This window comes from Chinchilla lanigera, unplaced genomic scaffold (assembly GCF_000276665.1).
Source record: "Chinchilla lanigera isolate Chin_1 unplaced genomic scaffold, ChiLan1.0 scaffold00048, whole genome shotgun sequence".
In the NCBI taxonomy this organism is placed as follows: Eukaryota; Metazoa; Chordata; class Mammalia; order Rodentia; family Chinchillidae; genus Chinchilla; species Chinchilla lanigera.
The window spans coordinates 6,451,377-6,478,782 of NW_004955449.1; the positions used below are offsets into that span (position 1 = coordinate 6,451,377).

General features: G+C 38.3%; 1 protein-coding gene across 3 annotated transcripts in view; it reads right to left on the reverse strand.

Annotated features, from left to right (window-relative positions):
- Positions 1 to 812: 812 nt before the first annotated feature.
- Positions 813 to 27,406, reverse strand: part of B3galt1 (UDP-Gal:betaGlcNAc beta 1,3-galactosyltransferase, polypeptide 1) — a 555,141-nt gene continuing 528,547 nt past the window's right edge. For 2 of the 3 annotated variants that reach the window (XM_005393281.1, XM_013518796.1), the window contains one exon: positions 813 to 5,738. In XM_005393281.1, coding sequence (XP_005393338.1) covers positions 4,531 to 5,511 — 981 coding nt within the window. In that variant the 5' untranslated portion in view covers positions 5,512 to 5,738 and the 3' untranslated portion in view covers positions 813 to 4,530. Of the gene's footprint in view, positions 5,739 to 22,204; positions 22,328 to 27,406 lie in introns of those variants that run through there. The other variant, XM_005393282.2, reaches the window with a different exon arrangement.

Consider the following 27,406-nt stretch of genomic DNA (forward strand, 5'->3'; position numbering starts at 1 on the left):
TTCTAACAAGTTCCTGGGTCAAGATGATGTCACTGGCTAGGGGACCATACTTTTAGAACATTGCTCTTGATATTGGCTCTTTAAAAAAGTCGCATGGAAGAGTAATATTTATGTTTTGTGTTTTTATTGTTCACTCACATATTTCAGCTCATCTGATTGACTTTATACCTTTTGAACTCCAAAATAGAGAAGTAAATCCAAAGTTAAATTTCCATTAAAAAATGAACTGCTTAGCTAGATCAAGACTGATAATAAATCCCCTTTATGTCTCTGAAGTAGTTCTTAGGGTTTTGTTACAGAACTGGGCATTGGCAATGGGCATCTACTGGGCTGTGATAAAGAATGCCTAAATAACTCTTTTCCAGTTCAACTAAACTTACATACAATATCCCAAAGGATATATGTAGGTGAAACATAGGAATGACATTTTTGTCTTAGATTTAACATGCCCTAATTCACTAACAGTATTATCAACAGAATGTCTCCCTGGGGTTAGGATTTGTTGGTGAGTTTGACCCACACAATTTAGTGTAGAGTCTAGTTGAAACACTTCCTTCAGGTAGACAAGGGTCAAATGAACAACCAGTTTCCTAATTACAGAAGTAATTCAATGTCTACTTACTGGACCATATAGTCTCCATGTTGGCAGTTCAGTTGTTTTGGGTTCTTGGGGATAAATGCTGAATGGTTTGAATCATTGTTTACAATGAAGTCATGGAGAAGATTCTGATAAATGTCGGAAATTGATAAATTTTAATAATCCCATCTCCCCAAAGAGATTCATTTAAAAAAAAAAAACAGCACAGTCGAGTATGTTCTTCTGTTTATTTGTCCCGATGGTATTAAAAAATCAGCTTTATGGAACCATAATCTTCGTCATGACAGATGGACCTGTACATTTTTATCGTGCTTTCAATCAACGGTTTAACATTTCAAGAGGAAAGTGAAGAAACTGAATGTAAAGACATCTTCAGCATCTATTTGTCATTTTTAGTTTTAAACATTGATACAAAAAATAGTATTCTGATTAGCAGCTTGATTGGCAACCCAAGTAACCTTAAGTAGTACTACAAACCCGGAGAGAGAGTGCACTTTTACAGACAATTACTTTTGGCGAAACAGTATGTACAATTTTGAACAAATAAATACATAAATACAATCATTCATATATAATGATATACCTAAATGTCAATGATCAACAAGCGCTTCTAGTAAATTACATCTTCCATTCACAAGTCACTCGGTTGCTTATAAAAACTATCTTCAACTTTACAGAAGAAATGACATAATCAATTCCCCCCGTGAAACCACGTATTAGGAAAGGTAGAAAATGAATCCCAGACACTGTACATAAATATCCATTGTCTTTTGGTAGAAGAAGTTCAACTGAAAAATTCCTTCCTTGATTTCTCTGTAAAGAGTTTGTTTCCCCCACATCACCTAAGGGGTTTGTTCTTCTGAATTTAGTCCAAATTGAAAATCATCTTCATTTTGATTCTTGTTATTTAAAAGTACCTTATGGTATATTGAGACTGTTCCAATGTAAAAAGACACAAAGCCACACAAATTAGCCGCCAAAGATAAAACATTTTTTTTTTACCAAAAATAAATTTAAAAAGAAATATTAAGAATATAAACACTGTTTATTGAAAGGCATTGTTATCCAGCGCATAATGAATATGTTGGGGGAGAAGTCAGAGAGTTTCTGTAAAAATCATCTGAATGACCCCTGGTAGAACACTGCTGTTCAAATTTTTATTATTATTATTATTTTTGCAGTGCCTGGGATGGATCCCAGAGCCTTGCACATGCTAGACAAGCACTCTACCACTGAGCTACATTCCCAGCCCCAGAATACTGCCATTTATAATGAAACATTATTTTATGTCAAAGATGATAAAAATGGCTTAACAAATAATTGCAGCAATAATTTGGTCAGCTTCATGTTATAAAATTAACAAATTGGAAAGGTGAAACTTTTACTTGGTCACTTAAACAATTTTTTGAACATTCATAAAATAACAGGTAAACATGCTTAAGGCTATTGAAATATTGGACGAATGGCCTTGCCTTACCAAGTTCCATGCAGAAGAAAATGTTAGAGAGCAAGCAAATTCTAGCTGTACATACAACTGGGGAGAAGAAAAAAACTTTAAAATATATACATGTGGTCTTTGATGAATATTTACACATTTGTCACATGGGCACTACCTAGCATAAAAAAGTTAGGAAAGAGTTCTTTAAGACATGATTTTCTGATTTTTGTTCCTTTTCAATATCAGGGGTCTATTCGGACTTTATATTGACACATATAAAATAATTCATAGATATACATACAGGCTGTTTACAGTGTGCAATTACTTGACACTAAAGGCAGCTTCACTGAGCGCAGAGTAGATGCAAGGCAGTAGGATGGGACAGAGACTTGATTGAGCTGCGCAGCGGGGAGGCAAACCAAATATGAAGTTGTGAGACTTTCCCAGCAATTGGGATTCACAGCAGTTGAGGTTACAGGGTGGGGGTTGGGGTGTGGCTCACCTTGTGCTGGGCCACCTCTCCCCAGGCTACCTGACAGTGTTCTGTCCTCAAACTCCTCAGTCCTGCTGACTATAAGATAAAGATGTGTTAAGGGACAGGAAGTCCTGTCTCATACTGGGTACTTTGGACTAGGAATGAGACATCCAGTATTTTCAAGATATAGGCCACAACATCCATTTGTCTACCGTTTGATATCCGCTTCTATGGGGGCTTCCAAAGGTTAGGTTAAAAAATAATAAACAACTTTTTCAGCTGTGGGGTTTTCATTAAATGGGAACAAGGAGTTTTCTAAAGTATGGTGGATGTGCAAAGTGTGGATTTGCCGAGGTCCTAGACTTCTTCTGATAGATGTGGACTCACTTTACCTGTTCTCAAAGTTCTTAAAGAAGAGTCAGGTCAAATATTTCCTGAGATATTGTCTTCATGCATTTTACAAAGTTCTTTCCCAAAGAAAGGCAGCTGGCTTTCTTTCAGCACCTTGGGATATCAAGGCAACACACAGAAGTAATAACCTCCTCATTGAACACAGAACAAAATGGCAGAAAATGGAAGTTCCCCAAACAACTAACTTACACCCAAGGAAAAAATCAATATCTTGGCAGAATTAAGTATACTGATAGTTCATAGTTGATCCTTATTTTGGTATATTTTATGTGAAGATGATTTTATTACTACTCATGACCATCATTATAATTATCATAATCATTTTAGCATTTAGCATAATACACGATGCATTGCATTATGTAGCACCTTATATACTAAGGATCTCAAAATACTTAGCAAATGTGATTTGCTCTCACTGCACCTGTGAGGTAGGTATTTTTACAGCCATTTTACAAATGAGCATATTGGAATACATTAGGTTCAAGTGGCTTGCTCACACGGCCCAATGAGTTTGGCGGCCTCAGTAGGATCTGAATCCAAGCTTCCGCACCCTTCCCAGAACCCCTCTGACAGCTGTGCTTCTAAGGTGCTTGGCTGTTTCAGAAGTTAAACAATATTCCACTATCAACAGGAGGACCAAATCTTTCAGAAAATACTGATACCCATTAATGATTTTGTCACATGCTTTGCACATATGTGGGAGGGGCACATAATACTATTGCTAAGCTGTATATATAACTTTATATTCTCTTAATGTGATTTATTGTTTTCTGGCCTTCTGCCAACTTTTTTATTTATAGAGACGTGTGCCTGCCTGATCCAGAAACTGTGAAATGCACTTAGCAGTGTATGGAGGGAAGCAGGTAAGATTATTACATTTGGCAAAATCTCCTTGGAGGCACCATGTAATGTAATGTTTGTTTTGAAAGACCAAAAAAAAATTACTTTGTTTACTTTAAGTAGCATTTTATATACATTTCACCTACTGACCAGGTTTAATCCTTGGATGAGCAAGCAGAGCTGTCTTTCAAACACACAGAATATTTGATTCTCAAGTTTAAATTCCCATCTATTTCTCTGTAGCTTCCCTGCCAATACTAAGTTCAATTCTCATTGGAAATATAAATACTGTACACATTACATGGCAATATATGTAAAAATTCAGTGTAGCAATAACACATACACTATTAATAATCACATCCAGTGTGTCTTTCTGACTGTGTATCATTTCTGAATTGTTTTTGAAAAAGTTGTTTACTTATTTATTTTTACAGAGATGATATGAAGACATTACTGTGAGTTTCATTTTCCCAGAACCAGATTTTTATCTCAGATGCACAGTGCATAAGTCTTAGGAGTTGTTTGAGATAAATGGCAATGTTTTAGGAGCTGAGAGTGAAATCTGGCTCTTCTAACTCACTGCTGTTTCTATGACCACAGCCTGGCTTTTGTGAATTGGTAATCCAAGAAAGGAACTAGGAGAAGAAAGCAAAAACTTTACAAAACCCCTTCATCAGTTCATTTCCCCTGGTGACACCTGTAAAATATCAACACCTTAGGCCCCATTTCTAAAAAAAGGAAAGAAACATATTTACACTGGTAAAAATTCTAACATCTGAGATGCTTCTTGCTTGACATGTCATTCCAGATCCTGTGCATTTCTTCTGGAGAGATCTGGTGCACAGTGATAACACGGCGATACCTACACAAACTGTAGGCCATTTTCCAGTGATTAAAACCACTGTTCTGGAAAGGATGTATGCCTAGCTTTCGAAGACACAGTCCCACATACACATCTTCAAGGTGAAGCAGCCTTGTGTGGAGTGAGGTCTTATAAATGAGCTCAGCTACATCAGCCGAGAAGATATAACCAGTCCCTGAACAGAAGGGCGGGTAGTTGCTGTCAGGGTACAAATCCCTCGGCATATACCACTTACTACGCACATCCCGGATTGGCCCGCCATTGATGACATAGCCAGTGAAATACCTTCTTCTTGGCTTGGTGGAGGGTTTCAGGAGTTTATAAATAAGGTTGTCCATGTTTACAAAAATGTCACTGTCCGTTTTCATGACATACTTGGCTTTTGAACAAAAGGTGGCCACCCATCTCATCCCCATTAGTGTCTTGAGGGTGAGGTTGTGGTAGGAGTCAATGAAGTCCTCCACAATGATGTCATGGAAGATCTGGCTCTCTTGCTCGACCATCTGATTCAGAACAGGATCTGCGTTCTTGCCCAGGAGGAAGAGGGTGGCTATCTTGATCCCTTTAAAGTTGTTCTCATCCCCCCACGTCTCCCGGATAGCCTGGCGGGCATCGAATTCCTTGTGGGTGGTGCTGATGAGGATAACAAGGAAAGGAATGTTTTTCTCACATTTGTTGGGCTCGTTTATAAGAAACTCAAAAGAATGTGGGTTTATAGGTCGAGTTCTTATGTTGCCAAAGGTGAAGTTTTTCCTAGCAACCGTTAAGTGGCTGAATGGCTTGGAGCCAGTGTAGGAAGAAGTGGGACGAGTTATACTCAGATACCAGAGAGCACTGGCCCAGCACACGACCGTCAACACGTATAAGCAGGAGACCTTTGACGCCATTGTCTTGAGAGCACGTCTACTACAAATATTGAAGACTATGCCTTCTTGGCACTAGTTTCTTTTCATTTCGCAAAAGCAGCATATTACTAATAAATCTTAATGTTGTACAGAGAAGAGTGAGCTGGGATTGTCCACAGCCTTAGTGGCAGCTTGGTATCTCTGTTTTCACTCTAGTTTCTTCCATACCTGATGGAAGGCTCCATGCCTCGTAAATCTTCCTCTTAGCTCTGCAAAATCAATAAAGGACAATTTTTGTTCAGATTTATTTAGTCATTTTTATATCCTCAAATAAACATAACAGGGGTGTAAGAATTACCCAGGATGGCTAACATAAACATGATCATTCATTTCCATAAATCCTGAACACCTCCTGACATAACCACTTCCCCTCTTCCTTGCCCCTTTACAGAAGCTGCCTATGTATATTTCTGCCCAGTAATATATTGTCTACAAACTCTAGATGAATATGAAATAAAGTGAGCATTAATAATTTTTCAAAAAGCATTCTCTTCTTTACAAAAGGACATCATTCCAGTTAAATATTTTTCTGGTACTGATGTCTTCTTTCAAACAAGAAAGTCTCACACATGTCCCCAGATCTCTTTTTCTATTTTTCCAACTTTGAGTTTTTGTTTGCTTGATTCTGATGAAGAAATCAATTCTCAACATCTCTGTGCTTTCTTTAGCTCTATATTTGAGACTGTGTCGATCACCACAGGAAAACTTGTGTCTCTCTTGGCTCAGACTTGGAATTCCCAACCGCTCTCCACTTTTTGCTTACTTTGGCTCCCACAGCTCTTAGGTCATAATCCTGCTTTCTATGAAGCTTTATGCAGAGGTTATCCTTACCCCTCATGCTTGCAAACCATCACACAAGCACCCTTTGAAGTGGCTGGCATCATTCATCCTGGACTTGGTCTAAGTGGTGGTGCAAAATGTGTAATGTACATGTACCAACTCCCTGTGACAAATGTAACCATTATGTACAGCAAACATGTACTAATTAAAAAATATATGTATATCTACCTCAGGTCATAAAGTTCATTCATGTAAATAATTAGGTTTTCTTCCTAGTAACATTAGAAAGTAATAGTCCGAGAAGGCAGAAATAAGAGATGGTAGCAATTTCAACAAATTTCTGGTTTAAAGAAAAGTGTATGCTTAAATATACAGACTGTGTTGATGGAATTAAATTGGGATTATAGATTGGGAATCATGTTTCTAAGCACTACAGTCATAATAAAATGAAAAGACATGATGGGTAAAAAGCAGCAGAGACAAAATACACTCTTGTCTAAGCTAAAAGTTGATAGTGGATGTTTAATCCATCGGAGACTGGCGATAACTCAGTGTGCTTACGGTTCTAACAGAATATCAGGGTGGCTTCAAGCAACATGGCTGTCGGCATAGTCAGGCCTTCATCCAGCCCGTAGTAAGTGCTCTCTAAATATAAGATCCAGTATTCTTGTCCTCCTGGAGCAAATTTCTGCTGTAAGGTGCACTAAAGCTGATAAAAAAGGACATGATGAATAGCTTCAAGCAAAGAGGAATGCTTTGAAACTTCAGACTACAAGAAAAAAGGAAGTGAGAGAAGTAGAGAACTTAGAAAAGGGCTTCTCAACCTAGATACACAAACCCTGGCTCCATTTAAATTCCAGGGAGTTGTGAGTGAGCCCCAAAAAGGGTAGTAGGAAATAAACTTTCTTCTCTACTATTGTCTTAGCTATGTGTCTAGTTCTAATAAGCCCACTTTTATTATCTTACTGCTTTTGTTCCCTGGCATACTTTCCTACTAAATTGTGAGCCACATATTGTTAAGATGTCAGAGCAGTGTGAACCAGCCTCATCTGAAGAAAGCTCCTGCCGGGTCATCTTTAGGAGACATTAATTGGTCTATTAATGGAGGATTGATCTACTTTATATTTTTATCTCTTTTTTATTGTCCCTACAGAGTCAAGTTACTATCCTTCATTTCTATAGCTAAGCCTTCAGGTAATGCTTGAATTTATTTATTCATTTGTGAACTCACCTGTCAATTAATAAATTAATCAACTATTTATTGAGTACCTGTTATGCGTGGGGTATTGGGGAAAGAGCAATAGAACCCATTATTTCTAGATTTCATGTAAATGATTAAAGAAATTTCCTCCTGAGGGTACTGGAATGCACAGGAGAGGCGGAGTGGAGGACAGGCTGTGAGGGTACAGGGTACAGTCCTGCAGACCATGCCGAGCACCGTCCGGGCGGTCACCATTCGCTTAAACTGCGACGTGGATCTCATGCTCCACTCTACCTTGGAGTCGAGCAATGAGGGAGGCCTGGGGAGGATGGTGGGGAAAGTTCTCACAGGGTTAGCTAAACTGAGTCTTCGCAGGTAACTAGGAATTTTCTGGGTGGGGCTTGGGCATTCTTGGCAACGGCATCACGAAGAGAGCATGGTGAGCAGCCGAGCTGTCGGTGGTTGAGTAAGGCGGAGGGTGGAGGGCGGAGCCATGAGGAGAGGCGGAGCCATGAGAGGTGGGGCTAGAGTTTGGCAGGGTCCAGTGGTGAGCAGTATCCAGAAACCACTGTGAACTGAAAACCCATCCATGCCATCTAAAGGATGCACGAGAAACTTTTATCATCCCCACATCTTGTGCATTGATTTCAATAGCAACTCATTCTTCTATATCACAGCGTTTTGCCCCATTGCTCTATGAACTACAGCAGTGAGAATTTGTTTTATCTGACCACTTTCTGTGGGATTTTTCTGGATGAAGTCACTACGTGGAACTAGGAACCTGAGAGTTTTGGAAAAAGCTAAAAAAAAAAAAAAGGCAAAAAGTGTAAGAGAAATAAGTGAGAGTACGAAGAAATTATGTATTTGTAAACTTTTTCACAGAAAAATGGGCACTTTTTTCCTGAATAGTGAGTTAATATGATACTTCTAGTCACTGTTATTGTTAAGTCTCATTTTAAAATGCGTATAGTAGATCAGGCACTGTGGTATGTGGTGTAGTCTACGCTTTTTTAGTTTATAAAGCTTCATTCCTTACAGTGGTACAAGACAAGTATAATTTTCTCCATCTTACATGAGAAAATGGAAACTCAGATGTAACTTGTTCAAGGTCAGACGGCTATCAGGTGACCAGGTAAATGGTCACTTCTCAGCTGCCTCAAGTCTGTAGGGACAATAGAGTTCATCTTGGATGAGAGAACCATTCCAGTCCACGCAGGGTGCATCTTGGGTTTTTGTTCTCTCCCAGCGACCCATATATTTATTTTCTTAGATATGTATCCATTGCTTGCAATTTTTTCTAGTTTATCCTAGCTTGCTACACACTGCACTACACCAATTCTGTAGGGATTCTTTATCATAAAAAATGATGATTTGAAGAAAGCATATTGAAGCTTGGAGATGCTGGAAGTGGGGTGGATAGCAGCAACGGTTGAAGAATTTTTGAAATACTTTGCAGATCTCTTTCTCTGAAGTTCTGAAGCACACACACACACACACACACACACACACACAAAGAATGTATTCTATTCACCTCTTTTTCCTCTTTTCTTCAGACATGAAAATAAAAATAGGCATAGCATTACACCTTAGTCAGTGCTAAATGGAAGTTAATGTTTACTAAATCCTCCGTTAAAAAAACAGAAAATCTGAAAAGGAGCAAGTGTAGAATCTGAGGAATGGCCAAGGATAATGGGAACTTATTTCCCAGGGTGCAAAAAATCACCTTTTTGTTGATAACACAATAAATTTCTCAGGTGCTCAAACAAATACAGAATATGTCTTTGAGCTGGAAGTATAATATAGGTAAAGACCAGAAAGAGTTACATGATACACTGAACTCTAAAGATTAACTTCATATGTTGGATGAAATTTTTAGTAATAACCTAGCATATTCTGTCAAGCCTTAAATATAAAATAAGGGAAAAATAACATCTGTTTTATCTCCAAATATATTAGATGTATTAACACTCTCTGCCAGATCATGTGAGTTTCTGGGGAAAGGGCTCTTCTATTCAGGCAGAAAGACAGGATTAGGTTGCAAAGAGTGGGACCTGATGGATTATGACAATTCATTACTTTATGGTATTGCATTCTGAACATTTAGATTCATCATTTCTTCTACATAGGCATAGTTTGGTCAGTGAGTACACAATACAGATTTTCCTGCTAGAGAAGTCCTCTCTTCCTGGAAAACTGAAAGCCATAGCCCACTGGAAAGCAACGACAGACCCTCTGCAACAATCACCCGGGATGTTCTGGGAGATGCACGGAGTGCCACCAGGCAGCATCCTCTGGCAGATTCTCAGTTTTTTAAGATTAAAAAAAAGTCTTGTTTAACAGACAAGCTAATGTATCAGTGAAACAGAAAGTTACACATATAACATTTGTCATTTCTTTTAGCAGCTTTACCACAACCACAAGACACTGATGACACATTAACTTGTCATCCATTAAATACAAATCCCTCCAAATAGGAACATTCAACTAGAACACTTGAAAGATTTTTTTCCCCTCACGGACCTTACTGTATTGAAGATTACCTTATTCAAGGAGCTCTCCAGTAAATATCCACCTTCACCTTTCAGGAAGTTAATGGGGCAGAATTTTCAATTTGAGAAGCACATATTTCCCTTAGAAACTGCATGGTTGTTTGTCTGTTATTTTGGATAATATATTTTATTCCTTTCTCCCCAAATCTTTCTATAATTCTCCTTTTGTCTAGGCAGAGGTGAAGCCTAGGAAAGGCGGGAAGTGTCTCCTGTGAGCTGTGCATGATTGGGTACTTTTCTCCCTCATGATATAGGCAGTGTGATAGAGAATTTTATGTATGAACTTCACTGGGCTAAGGGATGCCCAGAAGCTAGTAAAACATTATTATCATTTATGTTTGTGAGAGGTTTTCTGAGATTAGCATTTGAATTGTTAGGCTGGGTAAGGGAGGTCTTCCTCACTAACTCAGTGGACATCATTGAATCTGTTCAGAGCTTGAAAGGAATATGAAGAAGGAGGAAGGGCCAGTTTGCTTTCCTACTTGTGCTGAGACCTCCATCCTCTGGCCTTGGACATTGGCACTCCAGCACTCAAACTGGGATTGAAAATATGGGATGAGTTTGGGATTGGAACACTACCACCAGCTTTCCTTCTTGCAACAGCAGATCACAGAACTTCTCAGCCTGTATAATCTCATGAGCTCATCTCTTATAATAAATCTCTTTCTAATAAGAATATATATATTCCATATATATATATATATATATATATATGTATTCCATTGGTTCTGCGTCTCTCACAGACAGTAACTAATACTGGCAGAGACAAGTCAACATTGATTTCCTCTGTCTCAGTTACTACTTAAGCTGAGTTGGCTTGGGAATCATTTCTGCTTCCTTCACCCATGGGCAAGGCTGTGGGGACCTCACTAAATGGCTGGCCTCTGGTTTTCACCCTCTGGTTTCTCATGGAATACCTCTTAGGTTTTGATTTTCCCTGTATTTTCAAGTATACTTTATTCATTCATCAAAGATGCACCGAACACCTAGTAGATGTTGGGCACTGAGCTGGAAAAACATATGGGAGCTTATGCTCTAGGAAAGGAAGGTAGAAAATAAATAGATGATACACAGATGCAGACACAGTGTCAGGTAGTAATACATATTATTTTGTTAGGGCTACTATAAGTGACAGAAACTGGTTAGCTCAGCAAATAAAGTTGTCTTAGAATTCTGAAGGCTAGGGGCTGGGGATATAGCTCAGCAGCACAGCGCCTGCCTAGCAAGTGCAAGGTCATGAGTTCGATTCCCGGTACTGGAAACAAAAACAAAAACAAAACAAAACAAACAAACAAAAAAGAATTCTGAAAGCTACAATAGTGATATGTTGGCAGGAGTGTTCCCTGCTGCGAACCATGAGAAATAATCTGTTCTATGTTTCTGTTCTTCCTTTTGTTGGTTCTCTGGCAACTTTGGGCATTCCTTGGTTTGCAGATGTGCCACCTTGATCCTTGCTTTTATCTGCATGTGGTGTTGTTCCTGTGTGCATCTTTTGTGTCCAAATTTTCCTTTTTATAAGGGCACCAGCCATATAGGTTTAGAGTCCCTCTTACTGACCTCGTTTTAATTTGACTGTTTTTGTAAAGACCCTATTCCCAAATAAGTCTCCTTCCAAGGTATCAGTGTTAAAACTCCCTTGTGTCTTTTCTGCAAGACGAAATTCAGCCTCTAATATCCACTTTGCTGGGCAGCAGCAAAATGAAATACTTTGCTCCCTAGAGGTTCTCTGCTTTGTACTTTAATTTTCCTGATTTGAGCCAGTGTATGAGCAAATAAATTCTTTTCCATAAAGCAACTCTCAAAGGGTGAAATATTTATAATTAGCATTCAAACAAGAGTGAAAAACAACTGTGACAAGGGACACAAAATTTGGCTCACTTTTAGTTTAAAACAAAGAAGAAAAGAAAGAAAAAGCTGTTCAAGACCATATGAAGAGTATGTCACAGTGTTCAGCAGTCTTTCTCTTTTACCACTTTATCCTTCCTCTGATTCTTTTACCAATTCATACTAGCTGGGGAGGAGAAGCCAAGATGATGGCATATTTCTCAAACCATTAGTTCCTAAGATATTGGCTTGGTTTCTGGAGAATAAGGACAATTCTCCCATCTCATTTTAAATTACCTGTGTTTCTGTCATTCAGAGCTGATTTTGAATATTCCCAGGTTTGTGGCATTATAAAAGTGATTTAAAAGTAGAAGTCATCCAAATAACTTTAGAAATGTGAAGATAAAACAGTCAATAAAAAATAAACTCTTCAGCTAAAGGAGAGGTGAGTCAGGAAAATAGACAAAGGAGTGAAGGAAAGGAAGGTTGGATGGAGGGAAGGAAAGTAAAAAAGAACAAAAGGAAAGAAAGAGAAGAAGAAAATAAGAGATGAAGGAAGGAAGAAAGAAAGGAAAGAAAGAAGTGGGAAGGAAGGGCTGTTTGTGACTATGAAATGCTGTAGAAATGGGTGAGGTGCTATTGTGTATTACACCATGATATGGAGTAGAGTAAAAGAGACCCTTTCTGAACAACGTTTTGATCTCAAATGACCTTCCTCAGAGCAAGTGTATGAGCGAAAGCAAAGAATATTCATTCTATGGGGAAATCCAGGTGCTCAGACTGAAACAGATCTAATTGATAAATGAGCCCCAAAGGCCAGAGACTGGGGTCAGCTGAATTAATTTGGCATATGCTTATCTTGATGCCCAGCTCCCTCCTTTTTTCTCACTCTTGTAATTACATCGTAAATAAGTACAGGAGAGGAAGAAATAAAACACTGTTAACATTACATAATGGTCCTTGAAGGAAGAATTTAATAAACCATTATACTATCCAGCTTGCTAACTTAATATGTCTCCAAGTCACCCAGACTGGCTCACTCTCCCAGCCTTTCTTTTAAGCAAGTCTCCTCAGCTGCTACAGGAACCATGCCTCTGGAAACTGAACTCCCTGAATGCTCCTAGAGGTAAGCGTTCTGACTCCTCTGTCTCAGACAGGCAAAAAGCCAATGTGTTCCTTTTAAATTTTTAATTACCAATCTCTTCAAAGAGACCCCAGAATTGAACTTACCCAATAGATCCTGTGCAAGCGGAACTGGCATAGAGCCAAAGGTAATATTTATTAAGACTTGGCAGTTGAAATAATTCCCCTCCTAAATCTGGGAGAAATGATTTGAACCTTTTCCCTTTTTAGATCAGTGTGCCCTGATATTTATTGCAAAGGTCTTTATAAGCCCCCAGTTTGGAAGAACGGGGCTAACTAGAGAAGGGAGTGGTCGGGGTGAGGGCATATTTGAGTGCGCTCAGGGCCCTTGCTATTCTGAAAGCTACACTTTATTTTACCAAGAACATGCTTTTCAAATTAGAGGGGAAGATTATAGCTTTCTTCAAATCAATGCATTGCCCTAGTTCTAGAATTCAGAGAAATTTTTAACATCACTACAATCCTCTCAGGAAAAAATGAAAATGAGGATATCTCATTATTTTAAATAAATGCTTGGCTTCCTTTGCAGTGATGGATATGTGTCTTGACTGCCTTATATAATTCACATTTTTAAAGATGGGCAGAGCAATCAGTCATTTAATCATAAATTCCTGGGAACTTAGTAGTGTGGGTCTTGGGTGGAGCTTCTTAACTGGGAAAGGGAAAGCCAGTATATTTTTATTAGAAATATGAAGGAGGATAAGAGGAAAGACATCTGACTAACATAAACAGCAGCTGGGAGAATTTTAAAAGTGATGAGCTATGTGATACCAAAAGAGTATTTGTTTGGGCCATTATGGGAGGGGTGATATAAATAGGTATCATTAGGAAGCTGGGAAATGTTAGTGTATTTACTATCTAAATAGATAGTAAATATAAAGTCTAGAAAGTTATTTCTTAGATAGCTTGTGACAGAGAGGTAATATCTTAGGTCATATTTCAATTGATGTTAGTACTATGCAGCAACTGATAACATATGAAAGAGAATTGGTGGTTTTTTGTGTGTGATGCTGAGGATTGAACCCCGGGTTTCACATATGCTGGCCAAGTGTTCTATTGCTGAGCTATATCTCTAGCCAGAATTTGCGATTGTCATTTGCATTTTCTTTTGCTCTTACTGTGTAAATACTCCTTTATACAGTATCAATCCATTAGAATCTATAGTAGCCCAAAATAATTTTATGTAGTTGCTGTAAGTGGAAATTATGACAGCATCAGAACACCTGGATCCAACTTATAGCTGTTTAGTCTTTAACTCTGAAGCCTGTTCAAATCTGTGCCTGTTTCCTCACCTATAAAATGAAAGTGATAACATCTGGCCCTGCTTTGCAGAATCATTGTAAGGATCAAATGACATAATGTACTGAAAATACTTTAGAAGCTGAATAGTGCTGCATGGATATAAAGTGTTGCCATCATTAATATGTATAAATATAAAGACAAGGTCAGGAAGGATTAACTATAAATGTTTCATCAGGAACAATCAGCCAGTGCATCTTGATTTATTGATGCAAAAGCAGTTTTTTAAAAACTTATTGCTCAAATAAACAAACAAAAACTTGACACCTCCAGTTAACTGTTTTCATAAGAAGCTTTCAATTTCATTTTATAATGTCTATGTAAAAAGGTCTTGAACTTGTAAAAAAGGAAGGAAACAGGTTACAGGAGATGTCATTATGACTATTACAAGTAGTGATATAGCACTGGACTTTTTTTTTCAATAACTTTAGAATACTAAATGTCTACCGACACAGTCTTCTGAATAACATTTTTGTAGACATAATTAACATCCTATGTACATGAAAATAGCTCAAAATGGCTATTGCATGATTATTTTACAGAGATTTAAGTCAAAGCCAATAGAAAATATAACTTCATAACTTTTTTTCTTCATAGGTCTAGCAAGTTATAATGACACTTATCTGGAATGTAATGTGAACTGCTCACTTAACTAATATTAAGATATTGTGAAAACTAAATCAATAATGATGCTTGGAACTTCTAAAATTTTAGATCAAAAGAAAACACTTCCTCTTCAAGTAGATTTTAATTAAACTCTGAAGGTCAGGTGAGCTACTCACCTCTATCATGGTAGGGAACCATTTTATCTTGGGAAGATCATAAGACTTGACACCAGAAGGCTCTGACACTGACTAGCTATGTGACTGTGGTGAAGAATTCTCCATTTCAGGAAGGTGTAATTTATCTTACTCATCTCCCATTTCAGTCCCCCTTTAGCTTTTCTTCCTGGAAATGGGCCAATTGGAAAATAATCTGCGATCTATAGCTGAGCTTCCCAGGCTCTTTTACAACAGGCTAAAGACATATGGCCTAATTTTCATCAATCAAATGCCACTGGGCAAGACACAGACACAGGAGTGAGCAACACAGGTGGCGGCTGCTTTCTGGCTATTTGGACCTCCTAGAAACTGCACAGAATGACAAAGATGTTGGGTTTTACTGACCTGTCAGAGATAGACTTTCAACTTCCAAATGCAAACATCTTGTTGTGAACAGAGGCAATGGAAACAAAATGTATCTACTAAGACATCTCCAAAGAATGATGGGGAACTTTGGGGGCCGCATTGTTTACAGTCACATTGTTCTGGCTGGTTAGTCGGCAAACCCAGCCCTTGCCTTCCCAGGGACCGCATGAACTGCCTAACTCCTCTGCAGAAGTTCCTTTCTACTTAGCCTGATAAAGCGGATTCTGATGTTTGCAACTAAGAACCCTATGCCGCACTCATTCTTTTTACATCTTTAAACATAGAAAGAGGTGAAGGTAATCTAAGTTTTGGGCTGGCTGGGAGATAAATGTTAAACTTTAAAGTGGCAACCAAAGTGTAGTTTTTGTCCTAATTAACTTCTGATCACTTTACCATTGCTTGAAAGAACTGTAAACCACAGTAAAACAAAGGAATCCCTACTGTACTCAATTTAGAAAATATTACATAGTATTGCCATGTGAGGAGGAGTCCTTTGATTTGAGTATTTTATTTACTTATTTATTTACTTATTTTGGTACTGGGAGTTGAACTCAGGACCTTGTCCTTGGCAGGCAGGTGCCTGTGTCGCTGCGCTATTATCCCCAGCTCTGAGCATTTTATTTAAAAACTCCATTTTGTTATGTTTTCTAAAAGCATACAACATGTGGTTTTTGATTGCATGTTCTGTGGCCCCTGTGTGATCTTGCTCTGGATGACATCTGATTTTCTGTCAGCAGAAATTTGCACTCTTTCCTTCATGATGAAATCACGATGCAGTTTTCATTAAAAAATAGGTGACCACAGGCATATTCTTGAAATCGCTGAAGATTTGATTTGGTTCTTTTTTTCCTAAAATGATGCGTTCATTTTAATTTATGATGTTCAATTCCAGCAAATATTCTTATTGGCAAGTCTGGAAATGTGCTGAAAACTTATTCTCTGTTCTTTATTTTAATTTTTTGATACTAAAAATGGACCACTATGCTTCTGTTTGCATTTGTTTACTAATTATATTTGACAAATCCCCAGTATCAAAATATATTAACAGTATACTAAATATACAAAGTAAAATCCATATTATCTGCATTAAATAAGTATGTAATCTATATGGGAAGAAATAAAGGGTAGGGCTGGGGGTATAGCTCAGCGGTACAACTGCCTGCCTGGCAAGCACAAGGTCCTGAGTTCGATTCCCGGTCCAAAAAAAAAAAGAAGAAAGAAAGGGTAATTAGAGGCACCATTTATATGCTGCTGCTACTGAAATAATTAAATCTTGACAGGGATGATTGATGATTAATGGAGAGATGAAATTTGAGTTGCCTCTCAAATTTTAAAAATGAATGGCAACAGCTAAATAGGAGAAAAATTGTGGAAGAGAGATATTCAATGGCAAGATGACAGCACTTACAAAAAACAAAGGTGTTAAATTATTTGACTTGTTTTAAGGATAGAGAGCTTTTGAGTGTGGCAGACTATTGAGCTCATGGTAGAATATAATTAAAATTGAGAATGCAGAAGAAATTATTGTTCATGAATCTATTACTTCTGCATTATATTCTCATCACTTCTTTATCAATATTCCTTCATAACTTTACCATTGATTGTGTTTTAAGTTGATTGTTTCCTTATGCCATATGAAAAAAGCTTCAATCAATAGGCTAATTTTCTCCATTTCTTTTAGCTGTGCCTCTTTGATAAACTATAACCTCTATAAAAGCAAAGACTTTTATCTGGCTTCTCGCTATTTTTATCACTCTCATTATTATGTCTGTCTTTCTCACTGTGCTTTAGCATAATAGCACAATGCAAGAAACACTGGAATTGATAAATAAATAATTTGAGCAAATGGCTTGCAGATAGCCATAAACAGCAATTTGTCATCCGTAGTAGCATCAACCTGAGTCCCTAGCTGAGACAATATACATAAGTAGAATATATTTTAGAGCAAGTATTTATGTGATGTGCTCAAAAGATACCCCAAAGGTGCTATATACTTTCAGTATATGAAAATGCTTGGCTCTTTTTAATGTTATATAAGGCAAATTCCTACCTCTGACTTAATTCCTGAACTCACATGAACTCCATTATAACATTTCTAGATTAAAATGGGTTTTCTGGATTAAACAAAAAGTTTCTGTGTTTTAGAAAATATTTCTACTGGAATACAATAAATGCTCACATCATGAATACAAAAAAATTCAGAAAGTATAATAAAGAGTCTGAACCTTTTTTGAGGTGAAATCTTTCAGGTTTTCACAGGTTGTCATCTGTCAAAGCCTTGAATTATTCCTCTCTGCATGTCTTTCTAAACTGATTTCTTATGAATTATCTGACTTGCTATTGTGCTGGGTCATTTGTGATTACATCCATCTTGTCTAGCTACAGCAGTAACATGTGTAAATTGCATCTCTAAGGAGGGATAAAGCGATGCAAATAGTGCATTTCACCTTGGCTTACCATACCCACAGTCATTATTTGCAACAGCTCCTGTGCTGTGTTCTTCTATGAAATAACCTAACAAGATGCTTCACTTCATGTCACATCCCAACTGCTGGTAAGAATATCTGCACTGGGAAGTTTGGAGACAACTGACTTCATTGTTGAAATTGCCCTTCCAAGAAGTTGTCTTTAAAGCTACTGTTTAGTTAGTTTTAATATGCTTGAAAATTCTTTACAGAGGCAATTTACTGCCAGGTTTAAGAAGATAAATTGCAGTTTTGGGTAATGGGAATGGGGTGAAGAACAACCCTCTCATAACTGCAGAGTTTTCAGGGATGGTGCACAAGTGTAATAATGGGTTCCACGGCTCCCTGGGCACACGTCATTCCCAGAAGACAAATAAGGACGTGTCCATGCTTCTGGGTCCCCAAGGAGCACAAGGGTATGGTTTCCGGAGCAACTGCCAGAAGTAAGAGTTATTATTTATCACCTACTTGGGCCAGAGAACTGAGCATATAAGTAAATGCCAAGTAGCAGGAATATATTCTTGGGGGTCTGGAAGAAGTTTTTCAAAGTGCTGCCTTATTACTTTGGGTTGTGAGATGCTAATGGGTGGAAACACTGGGTTTATTTACTGCAGCATAGGTCAGAGTCTTTAATGTGATCTATTTCTGTGAGGATTTCAAGACAGAGGTAGAGCATGGCCCACAGAATTTTATTTTTAAGGGCTTCTTGGGGACACAGTTTGTGCAGTTAACACAGTCTGTGACTTCCCTCTTAAAATTGTAAATGACCATCATCACTTTTTTGTAATTGCATTTTTTGTTTTTTAAAAAAGAGGTCTAATAAAAGAGGAGGGGGTGATTATAGTGTTTTGTCTACTTTATGGGGCAAACAAAATCCTATTTGAGTGTCAAGAATTTAATACAAGTATTAAAATACTTGTAAGTACAATATATTATTGCTTTTTTTTGGCTGAGTGGCTACAGAAGTTTTTATCAAATTACTGAAAATGCTGGCATTTCAGTGTTCCTGTGTATGCATAAAACAGTTGCATGGAACTTCAGGTCACTGGGGTACAAAAGTGGTACACACACAAGGCTGGCAGGCAAGAAAATGAGACCAGGTTTGGAGCTGCAGGGATTTATAAAATTGGATGTCTTCCTGAGAGTCTGAAGAATAAGGCAGATGAGGAAATGGTCAGTTCAGGGGTTTGGCTTAACCCCATTTCAGATCTCTTACCCAAAGAGTCCCTGTCCCAACCTTGGGAAAGGGGCCTGTTTTCACAGGGTATCCCCATGGCAGATTTGCTCACTCCCTAAAACCCTGATGTGGTGCACACACCCAAGAACCCACTGGGATATGTCCTTATAAATATATTTATATCAGAGAAAACAAGGCACTTTGGGAGCACTACGACTTACTCTCCTACGCATACATCATTCTAGACAGAAAGTAAAAGTTGGCTAATTTCTCTTGACTTCATCTTTCCAACAGTAAACCATAAGACTATTGCACTTGAGAGACTGCATCTTCATGTTACTAGAATGATATCTGTACAAGACAAAACATCTAGAAAATACAAGTAAGTTAAAAAAATAAAAAGAAAAATCAACTGCAATCTTATCATAAGCAGATATAAGCATTGTTGACACAGAGATGTAGATATTTTCTCATTTATATAGCTTCATTTATAAATAAGGTAACATGTTATCTGTACATCTTCATGGGTTTTTCCCTCACTTAAAAGACATCATCGACACTTTTGCATGCTGCTGTGTGCTCTCGTATCATTCATTTTCAAAGACTGCTGTAGTCCATTTCTGTAATCATTCCTCCAAGGTTAGATACTTAGTCTAACAGACATTTACTCTGAATTCTCAGAGATAGCAAAGATATGAACTCCAGAGAGATGACAGTGTTCTTGGTTCTGTACAGCCTTGTCCTAGAACCTTCACATGTCTCAATTGTGGTGTCAGTGATCTGCTGCCTAAAGTCCCTGAAAATGTACTTGTGGGACTAGTGACAGGCATGACTTTCCCTCTTGGCTCATCAATCCCTAACTACAGTTTACTCTCAAGCTACTAACATTTCAGAGAAACAATACAAACAATTGAAATCTGTATTTTACAGGTCAAGTTCACAGAGCAGCACTAAGTCAATTTCTGGTGTTAGGATGAGAACACATGGGATGGGGGATGCCTAGGGTGGCAGCATAAGGCACTTTGTTTTGTTGAAGTCTTCCAGGTGATTTATTTAAGAGTTTACACTGGCATCAGGAACTGTATCACTTATACCTTAGACCAAGCATTCCAAACTTTTCCTTGGGCTCCACTGTAAAGAGAAATTGTTTAGAGGTACATATAATATATATAAATATGTGTGTATATATATATATATATATATATATAACACTAATATATTATATAGAATTATACTGTATATAATATAAAACTTTTATATATTTATAACTTCCTTTAAAAATATTTGCTATTGTAATAGTTTTGAAAAAGAAGGCAAGTAGCATGTAGGTTAGACATGCCTAGCCTAGACAGCATCTTCAGCACCAGAGGTTGAAATCAGCAATCCTGGCCATCTGTGATGAGTCGTGTGTAGTAATAATTTGACCTGACTGCCAGGTACTGGGGATTGTTCTCTGGAGCTTCCCAGCATGAGTCCTCCTGGGCATTGAGTCAAAGTAGCCCGGTGGACCCTGGTGGGCTATATATTTCCCAGGTCTAAATTGAGCTGCACTCTAGTACCCTGACTATCTCTAAGTGTTGAGTGTTTATGAAAAATTTTAGCTACAAACATTTTTTACTTCTTAAGGTTATGGATTTTGTCAGTAACCTTGAAAAGCACTTGTTCAGGGGCTGTGGTGGTTGAATTTCGTTGTGTCAACTTGCTTGGCTTTGGAGCTGCTTTGGAAAGTAGTAAAACACACTTCTGTATGTGTCTGTTGAGTCATGAAGGTGTGGATTTGGACACTTTATGTGGCCCCTGGGTCTTTCCCCTCTGACACTGTTCCCTGCTCTGGTTCCCAGCTGTCATACTTTGCTGCACATATTCTTTCACCATGATGTTCCTGCCATGGCATCAGCTAACCATGAACTGAAGCCCCTGAAACCATGAGCCCAATTAAACCTCTCCTCCTTTGGGCTATTATGTTGCGTATTTATCCCAAGGATGAAAAACCTGACTAATAGAGAGACTTACGCCAGGAGGCAGTGTTATGAAAAGTTCGATGCTAGAACATGTAGTGAAACAAATTTTACCACTAACTAGCTCTACCAATGCTGTGCAATAATTTCTTCAGTTTTAAAATTTGAAAGTATTTCTACTTCAGATTTGTGAAAATTAAATGAAGTAAATACCAGGAAAGCACTCGATAGCACTTGGCACAACTAAAGCTTAATAAATACTAACATTAACTTAGTATTTAAAGAAAATTAAAAATATATTTAAACATTTCATGCAATCTATTAGCTATATGGATATTGTTATTAATATCATCCCTACTATGTACATACTTCGAATTCTTCTAAAGAGTTGAAGTCTAGGGAGTAGTCACTTGGTTTATTTCAATATAGCACAGGGAGTGATGAAATAAATGCCATAGAAAAGTGTATGAGGTGGCATGAGGATTCATTCCTCATTGTAGGCTGATTCAGGGAGGATTTGCTGGAGTCAGATAGCAGGCACAATGGATTTCACTTACCGAGCAACAGCAAAGGTGACCAAAAGGTTGCAGTTGCTTCTTCCCTCCAGGATTTTAAACTCAAGTGCAAATTGGTAGAACTGGAGAGGTCGCACATGTTTTAGTTTTGTTTTGTTCTGGCCATTGGCTTTTATTGTCCTATAGAAAATCTGATAAATAAAATTCCTATCATTTTGTACTAATATATGCCTTTGTATAGCCTAGTTTGGGGAATAAATTTTAATGCACTTGGGCTTTTCTCTGTTTTTTGTTTGTTTGGTTTTGTTTTTTTTTCTCCTGTACCGGGAACCGAACTCATGACCTTGCGCTTGCCAGGCAGGCGCTTTTGCCGCTGAGCTAAATCCCCAGCCCCACACTTGGGCTTTTTTCAACTTTGTTACCATTTATGCCAATCTACATTCTATCCAAGTGGTTAGAAACCTGGACAAAGTCAAGTTAGTAGTTTCTGGTGTTTAATGAAGAAAGAAAAACAAGTATAATGAAAAGATAGTTATTATTTTAAAGAAGAGATATTATGATACAGAAAGTCACTTACGTGTATTATCCTTCCAATCCTTATTTCCCTAGATGTATTTTTTCTTCTCTCCTTGAAATATTCTCTTGGCAAATCCAAAATCTCAAAAGCTGTCTTCAGGTAACCATTCCAGTCTCTCATATTTTGGTCTGGGGCATCTTATTTTCCTAATTAGAAACAAGGCTCAGTGGCTGCTGGCTAAGAATCAGGCTGGTGTGCACTTCTCACTGTCTGTGGAAAGGAAGCGGCTGTGTGGGGCCTTTGGTCCTCATTAGATGGCTGATATATTTCATTTGTACTTTTTGCAGCAGCTGCTCAAGCAAGTGTGGCCATGCTACTGTAGCCAGGTTTGCTAATTGGAGAATGTGAACAAGTTTCCATTTAATCTCTATGTCTCTGGGGAATTTGCCAAACTGGAGCCTTGATCTCATTGTCTTTCTTGTGCTAAAAACACAATCTTAAAGTTTTGTCTCCATTCAAACAGAACATGGTTCGCAATGATTAAAATGTTAGATATGAATGAATAGGAAAAGCTGACCTTCCAGAAGTGTGAAGATCTCCTGAGGCCTATAGTATGCTCCAACACTGGGTATAGGAGGCTGCTCCCGAACAACTTATAAAAGGCATTCCAAAAAATCTTTTCAAGGAGGTTATGGGTGTCAGATAAGCCTGTTTATCAAGTTGTCATTCTCTGTGAAATTAATGAGAAGATGTTAGGTAGAAGTGGAATTTCTTAGCTTGCTTGAAAATGTCAGCCCTGTCCTCAAGCACAGTGTTTGCATCAGAGGATTTCAACATGGTTATGAGCATAATTAGTTTAGAAACTTCATTTGCTACGTCTTATGGGAAGTCTGCAGAAAAATTAACCATTTGTAAAAGAGTTCAACTCTGCCTAGATAAAGGAATCTGCAGAATTTGACCCAGAACATGAGCCTCTGATTGTATTGAGACTTGCTATCTTCAGGAAAAGAGATCATCCTATGGTTTTCAAGGATGGACAAGCCAGGGTAAACTGCTCTTTCCCTGTCCTACTACCTTATGCCCTTGTACAGGATGCACTCTATGGAGCCCATTACTCAGACATGGCTGGCTTTCTGTAAAAGAAAAAAAATCTAGGCTCCACTTGGATGCCATATATTTTACTCACTTCAAGTTTGCTACTGTGGACACACGTGTTTATACAGAAGACTTTTAGATATACTAAGACTTCTTGATCATAAAGGATCTTTCTTTTGGTCTAAGTATATATAAAGTCTCTATGGCCCCCAGAACACCATTGTCTTGGCCGGACCTGTGTTGGAAAGTGGTTTTGAGATGGAGCTAATACACTCTATTTTGCCCAGCCAAGTTCTCTTTTTCGATAATGATCCACTCTACAATAGAGTTCAACTCTTCCTGATGCAGAAATCCAGCACTGAACTTGTCTCTGTTAAAAACTCTGATCTCATCCTTAAAGCCAAATTTCAGGGTTGGAAGTAGTTTTAACGATGATGTAGAGGATTTTGTACTGTGGGGATAAACAACACCTTAGATACCAATATATATTAGGAACTATAGGGAGAAAATTTTCAGTATTTCCTGGGGATTTTTGCCAGGACCTGATCAAGTATACCTATACTGTTTTCCATAGGTAGACCAGCTATTTGTTTAATTGCAGCATGTATCTTCCAGTTTTTCCTGAGACTTGCTAAGATCACTGTCTATTAGTAAAGTATATTAGTAAAGACAGATAACTTTCAGCTTTCTTTCCTCCAGATGAGCCATGCTTATTTCAGATGTGGGAGAAAAGAACTAATTACTCCATACATTATTTTTTTGACCAAGGATCAATCTAGGAAATGGTTACATTTGGGGAGTAACTGTAGTCTGATTCACATTCACTGAAACATTTCAGGAAGTTTCTGCAACATGTTTAAGAATTGAATTTCCTTCAGGTATTCACTATATAAGCTACAAGAGTCATTGGTGCTCTTATTTTTGTTTTTGTTAAATTATTCTCCAAACCTGTGAGCTTCAGGTTCAAACCTCTGCAGGAAACACTGCCATCTGTCAAATAGTTTAGCTTTTCAGCTGTGGAATTAGAGGACACTATATTTACTGGCAAAGAAGTCAAGGAGTGAAGGGGACAAGTTTATTTTCACGTTTCATAGACAACAGTGGAAGTGGAACTAAACTCTGGCAGGGAGAACACTTTTTAGTTGCCAAACTGCCGCTTTCATTTGCATAATGTGTAATCTAAGGTGTTGATTCAACTCTGATAAACAGGCATGTTTAGTGAAGAGAGGCGAAATTATACTTTGCCCCTCTCTCTCCCCTTAAGAAACCAATCACATTTCTTCTCCCCATCGGACCTTTCTGCTCCATTGAACCTGCCTCCTGTCTCTACTTAGCAAACTGACGGATGGCCCTGGCTCTTCCTCCGTTGCCCGCTTGGATGCTACTGCTTGCAGCTGCCACTTCTGTAAAGAAAAGAATGTGTGTGTGTGTGTGTGTGTGTGTGTGTGTGTGTGTGTGTGTGTGTGTGAGATGGACAAGTTTGGAGTGCATTTTGGTAAATTTAACTGCTGTACCGCTTCCCTCCCACTAACCCTTCGTAGGTCTTTGGAAGACAATGGAGAAGAATGTTTGTTAACAAAGTGCTTTGCTGTTAAAAATCCAACCCTTTGATGTTAGCACAGTTGCACAGTAACTGTTTTTAAGAGGTTGTTTATTGAAGATAGGTGTTCAGCATAGAATTTCGGTTAGGAAACTGAATGTACGTCTGTTTGCAAGGTTATGCAAGTACTTGTGTCTTAAGAAGTGAGTCCTTTCATTTTAGTGAAGGTCCCAACATTAACTATTAGTGAATTTTATATTTTAAACAGATGGTGCTCAACTGGTGAGACTCTTGTAATTTTGCTAGATGGCTTTAGTGTGTCCCCATTCACATTGTCCAGAAAAGTGTCAGTCTGTTCTCCAGGGGATGGCAGGTGGGGTTTCTAAACCTCTGTTGCCATTTATTTATACGATAATCACCACTAGTAATAAAGAGCTAATGTAACCACTGCTGTGCGGTGCTGCTGTGTCAGAAACTCTTCATTTTCTCCAGTTCTCATATGCAGAATTGATGAAACCAAAGGTCAGAGTTTTAGAGAGTTTTCTAATTCTACTTAGTGGAGGAACATGGGATTTCCATGTATGCACCTAAAACTAGTCAATCAAGCAAGCTGGAGTCACACTCAGGCCACCAGGCTCTAATGTCAGCCTTCCATCCACTGTGCCATGCTGCCACCTTCTTTGTCTAAGATGCATCTCACTCGCAGAGTCTAGATCTGCATGAATGACACTCTGGTTACAACAGGTAGTTAATACATGTTTGTTATTTAGGGTTTTAAAAGTGATTTTGGAGGAAATGACACATTTATCGTGCAACCACTGAGCAAAGTATTGGTTTAAGTTTCTACCACTCATTCTCCTCCGTACACATGATGCAGTTTTCCAGAGCTCAATAGCTGTCACACTAATGGGCTTTTCCTGAGACAGGTGAAAGCTTTAACCTCTGATCTCTTTTCCTTATTAATATGAGGCTCTGTGTTCTCCAGCCAAAAATATTTGTCCATTTCACAGGTTTTATGAAACGACTGAGGACATATTTAGTAATCTCTCTCTGCATTATCCCTCCCAGTTTTCTCTCTTTATTAACATCCTTTTTCCACAGTCTCATTTTCCCCTCTTTACTGCTTTGTAGCTTCTGAAGCTAATAGTGTTCACTTTCTGGCTACTGGCATTTACCCGAAATCCATTTTGAAAACATGTCTGTCCATTTTCAAAGAATCCAGGTGGTTTTAATACTGCATATGTACAAAAGATATGGATTTTTGAGAGCAGATCAGTGACTACACAATTTAAATTGTAATTACATAGTAATTACTCAATTTGCTTGTGAACACTGAATCCCCTCCTTGGGTTTCAAACAGATGTCACAGCAGATGCGACTCATAAAAACGAGAATTTCCATTAACTGCAGCAGTAGTTGGGCTTACAGTCTTCAGAGGCGCTGAGTTAAATTGTGAATAGAAGGCATTATCAAAAATGAGTGAGAAGTGTGATTCACACAAGAGAGGGATAGACTATCAAACACGGTAAGGTTTCTATAAGTAAGTGCATCAGATATAGTGTTGGCATTGTAAAGGATTGATGAATAATTGGCTTTGGAGTTCTGTGACTCTTACCAATAGTAATAACTGCATTTTAGAGAGAACTTTCCAGTATGCAAGTTATTTTTGCCTCCATTATCTCAATGACTGTCATCAGAACCAGGATGCTGATACTGGATGCTCAGAGGTTCATTTCATCCTAGTTCTTACAGCTGGTGTTTACCAAAGCCCAAGCCCAAGTCCAGCGTATCTGACATCCAAGGCGTTTCTCTCACCATCTCAGCACACTGCTTCCTCTTGGGAATAGTACCTTCAGTCAGCCAAAATCAATGAACAGTGTATGTGTGTGTTTAATTAAATTGCTTGACCTTTTGACTTGTTAATGTAAAATCAAAGTGATTAAATCAGTTAAAAAATTCTTGTTTATTTTTACATCAAACTCTCAATTTTGATAGTTGTAGATGTTTTTCAAACAGCTCCAATTTAAAATCAATTCTTTGTGCAACACAAACTGCTGGACACACACTAGTCTTTTTACTAAATCCATACATGTCCAGGATAATCATTACTGGTATCACTGGCTTCAAATATGTAGCACAATGTGCCCGTGTTAATATTGGTGATTCAAAATTGTTGGCAAGTGTGACATAATGAATAATACACAAACTCCTTAATTGAAACTTGGGAAGCATTGTGCTGAAGGCTAGAAAAGCCTTGCACACCTCCTTAAGTTTTCTTTCTGACCAAAGTCTTTAATTTTTGCACGAATGGATCCCTGTCCCACTCTGCTCCTGCTACATCTCTTTCCTCCTCCAAATCTGGACAGTGGTGGTGCTTGCCCTGGAGCCTGCTCACTACTGCCCATGCTCCCTGCTCTGTGAAAAGGCCTGACCCTGGTGAGGATTGTCACTTAGGAGGCTGCTCATGTGTTAAGGGCTGGAGAGAAATCACCTCAGTTTGGTCCTCGAAGGCATTTCCCTGGGCCATGACTTCCGGAGGTGGGTGGTGATTGGTGAGGATGACAGAGAGAAATGATCTAGTCATCTGTCAGTAGGACGCCCACACAAATGTCAGAGTGTGGCTGAGA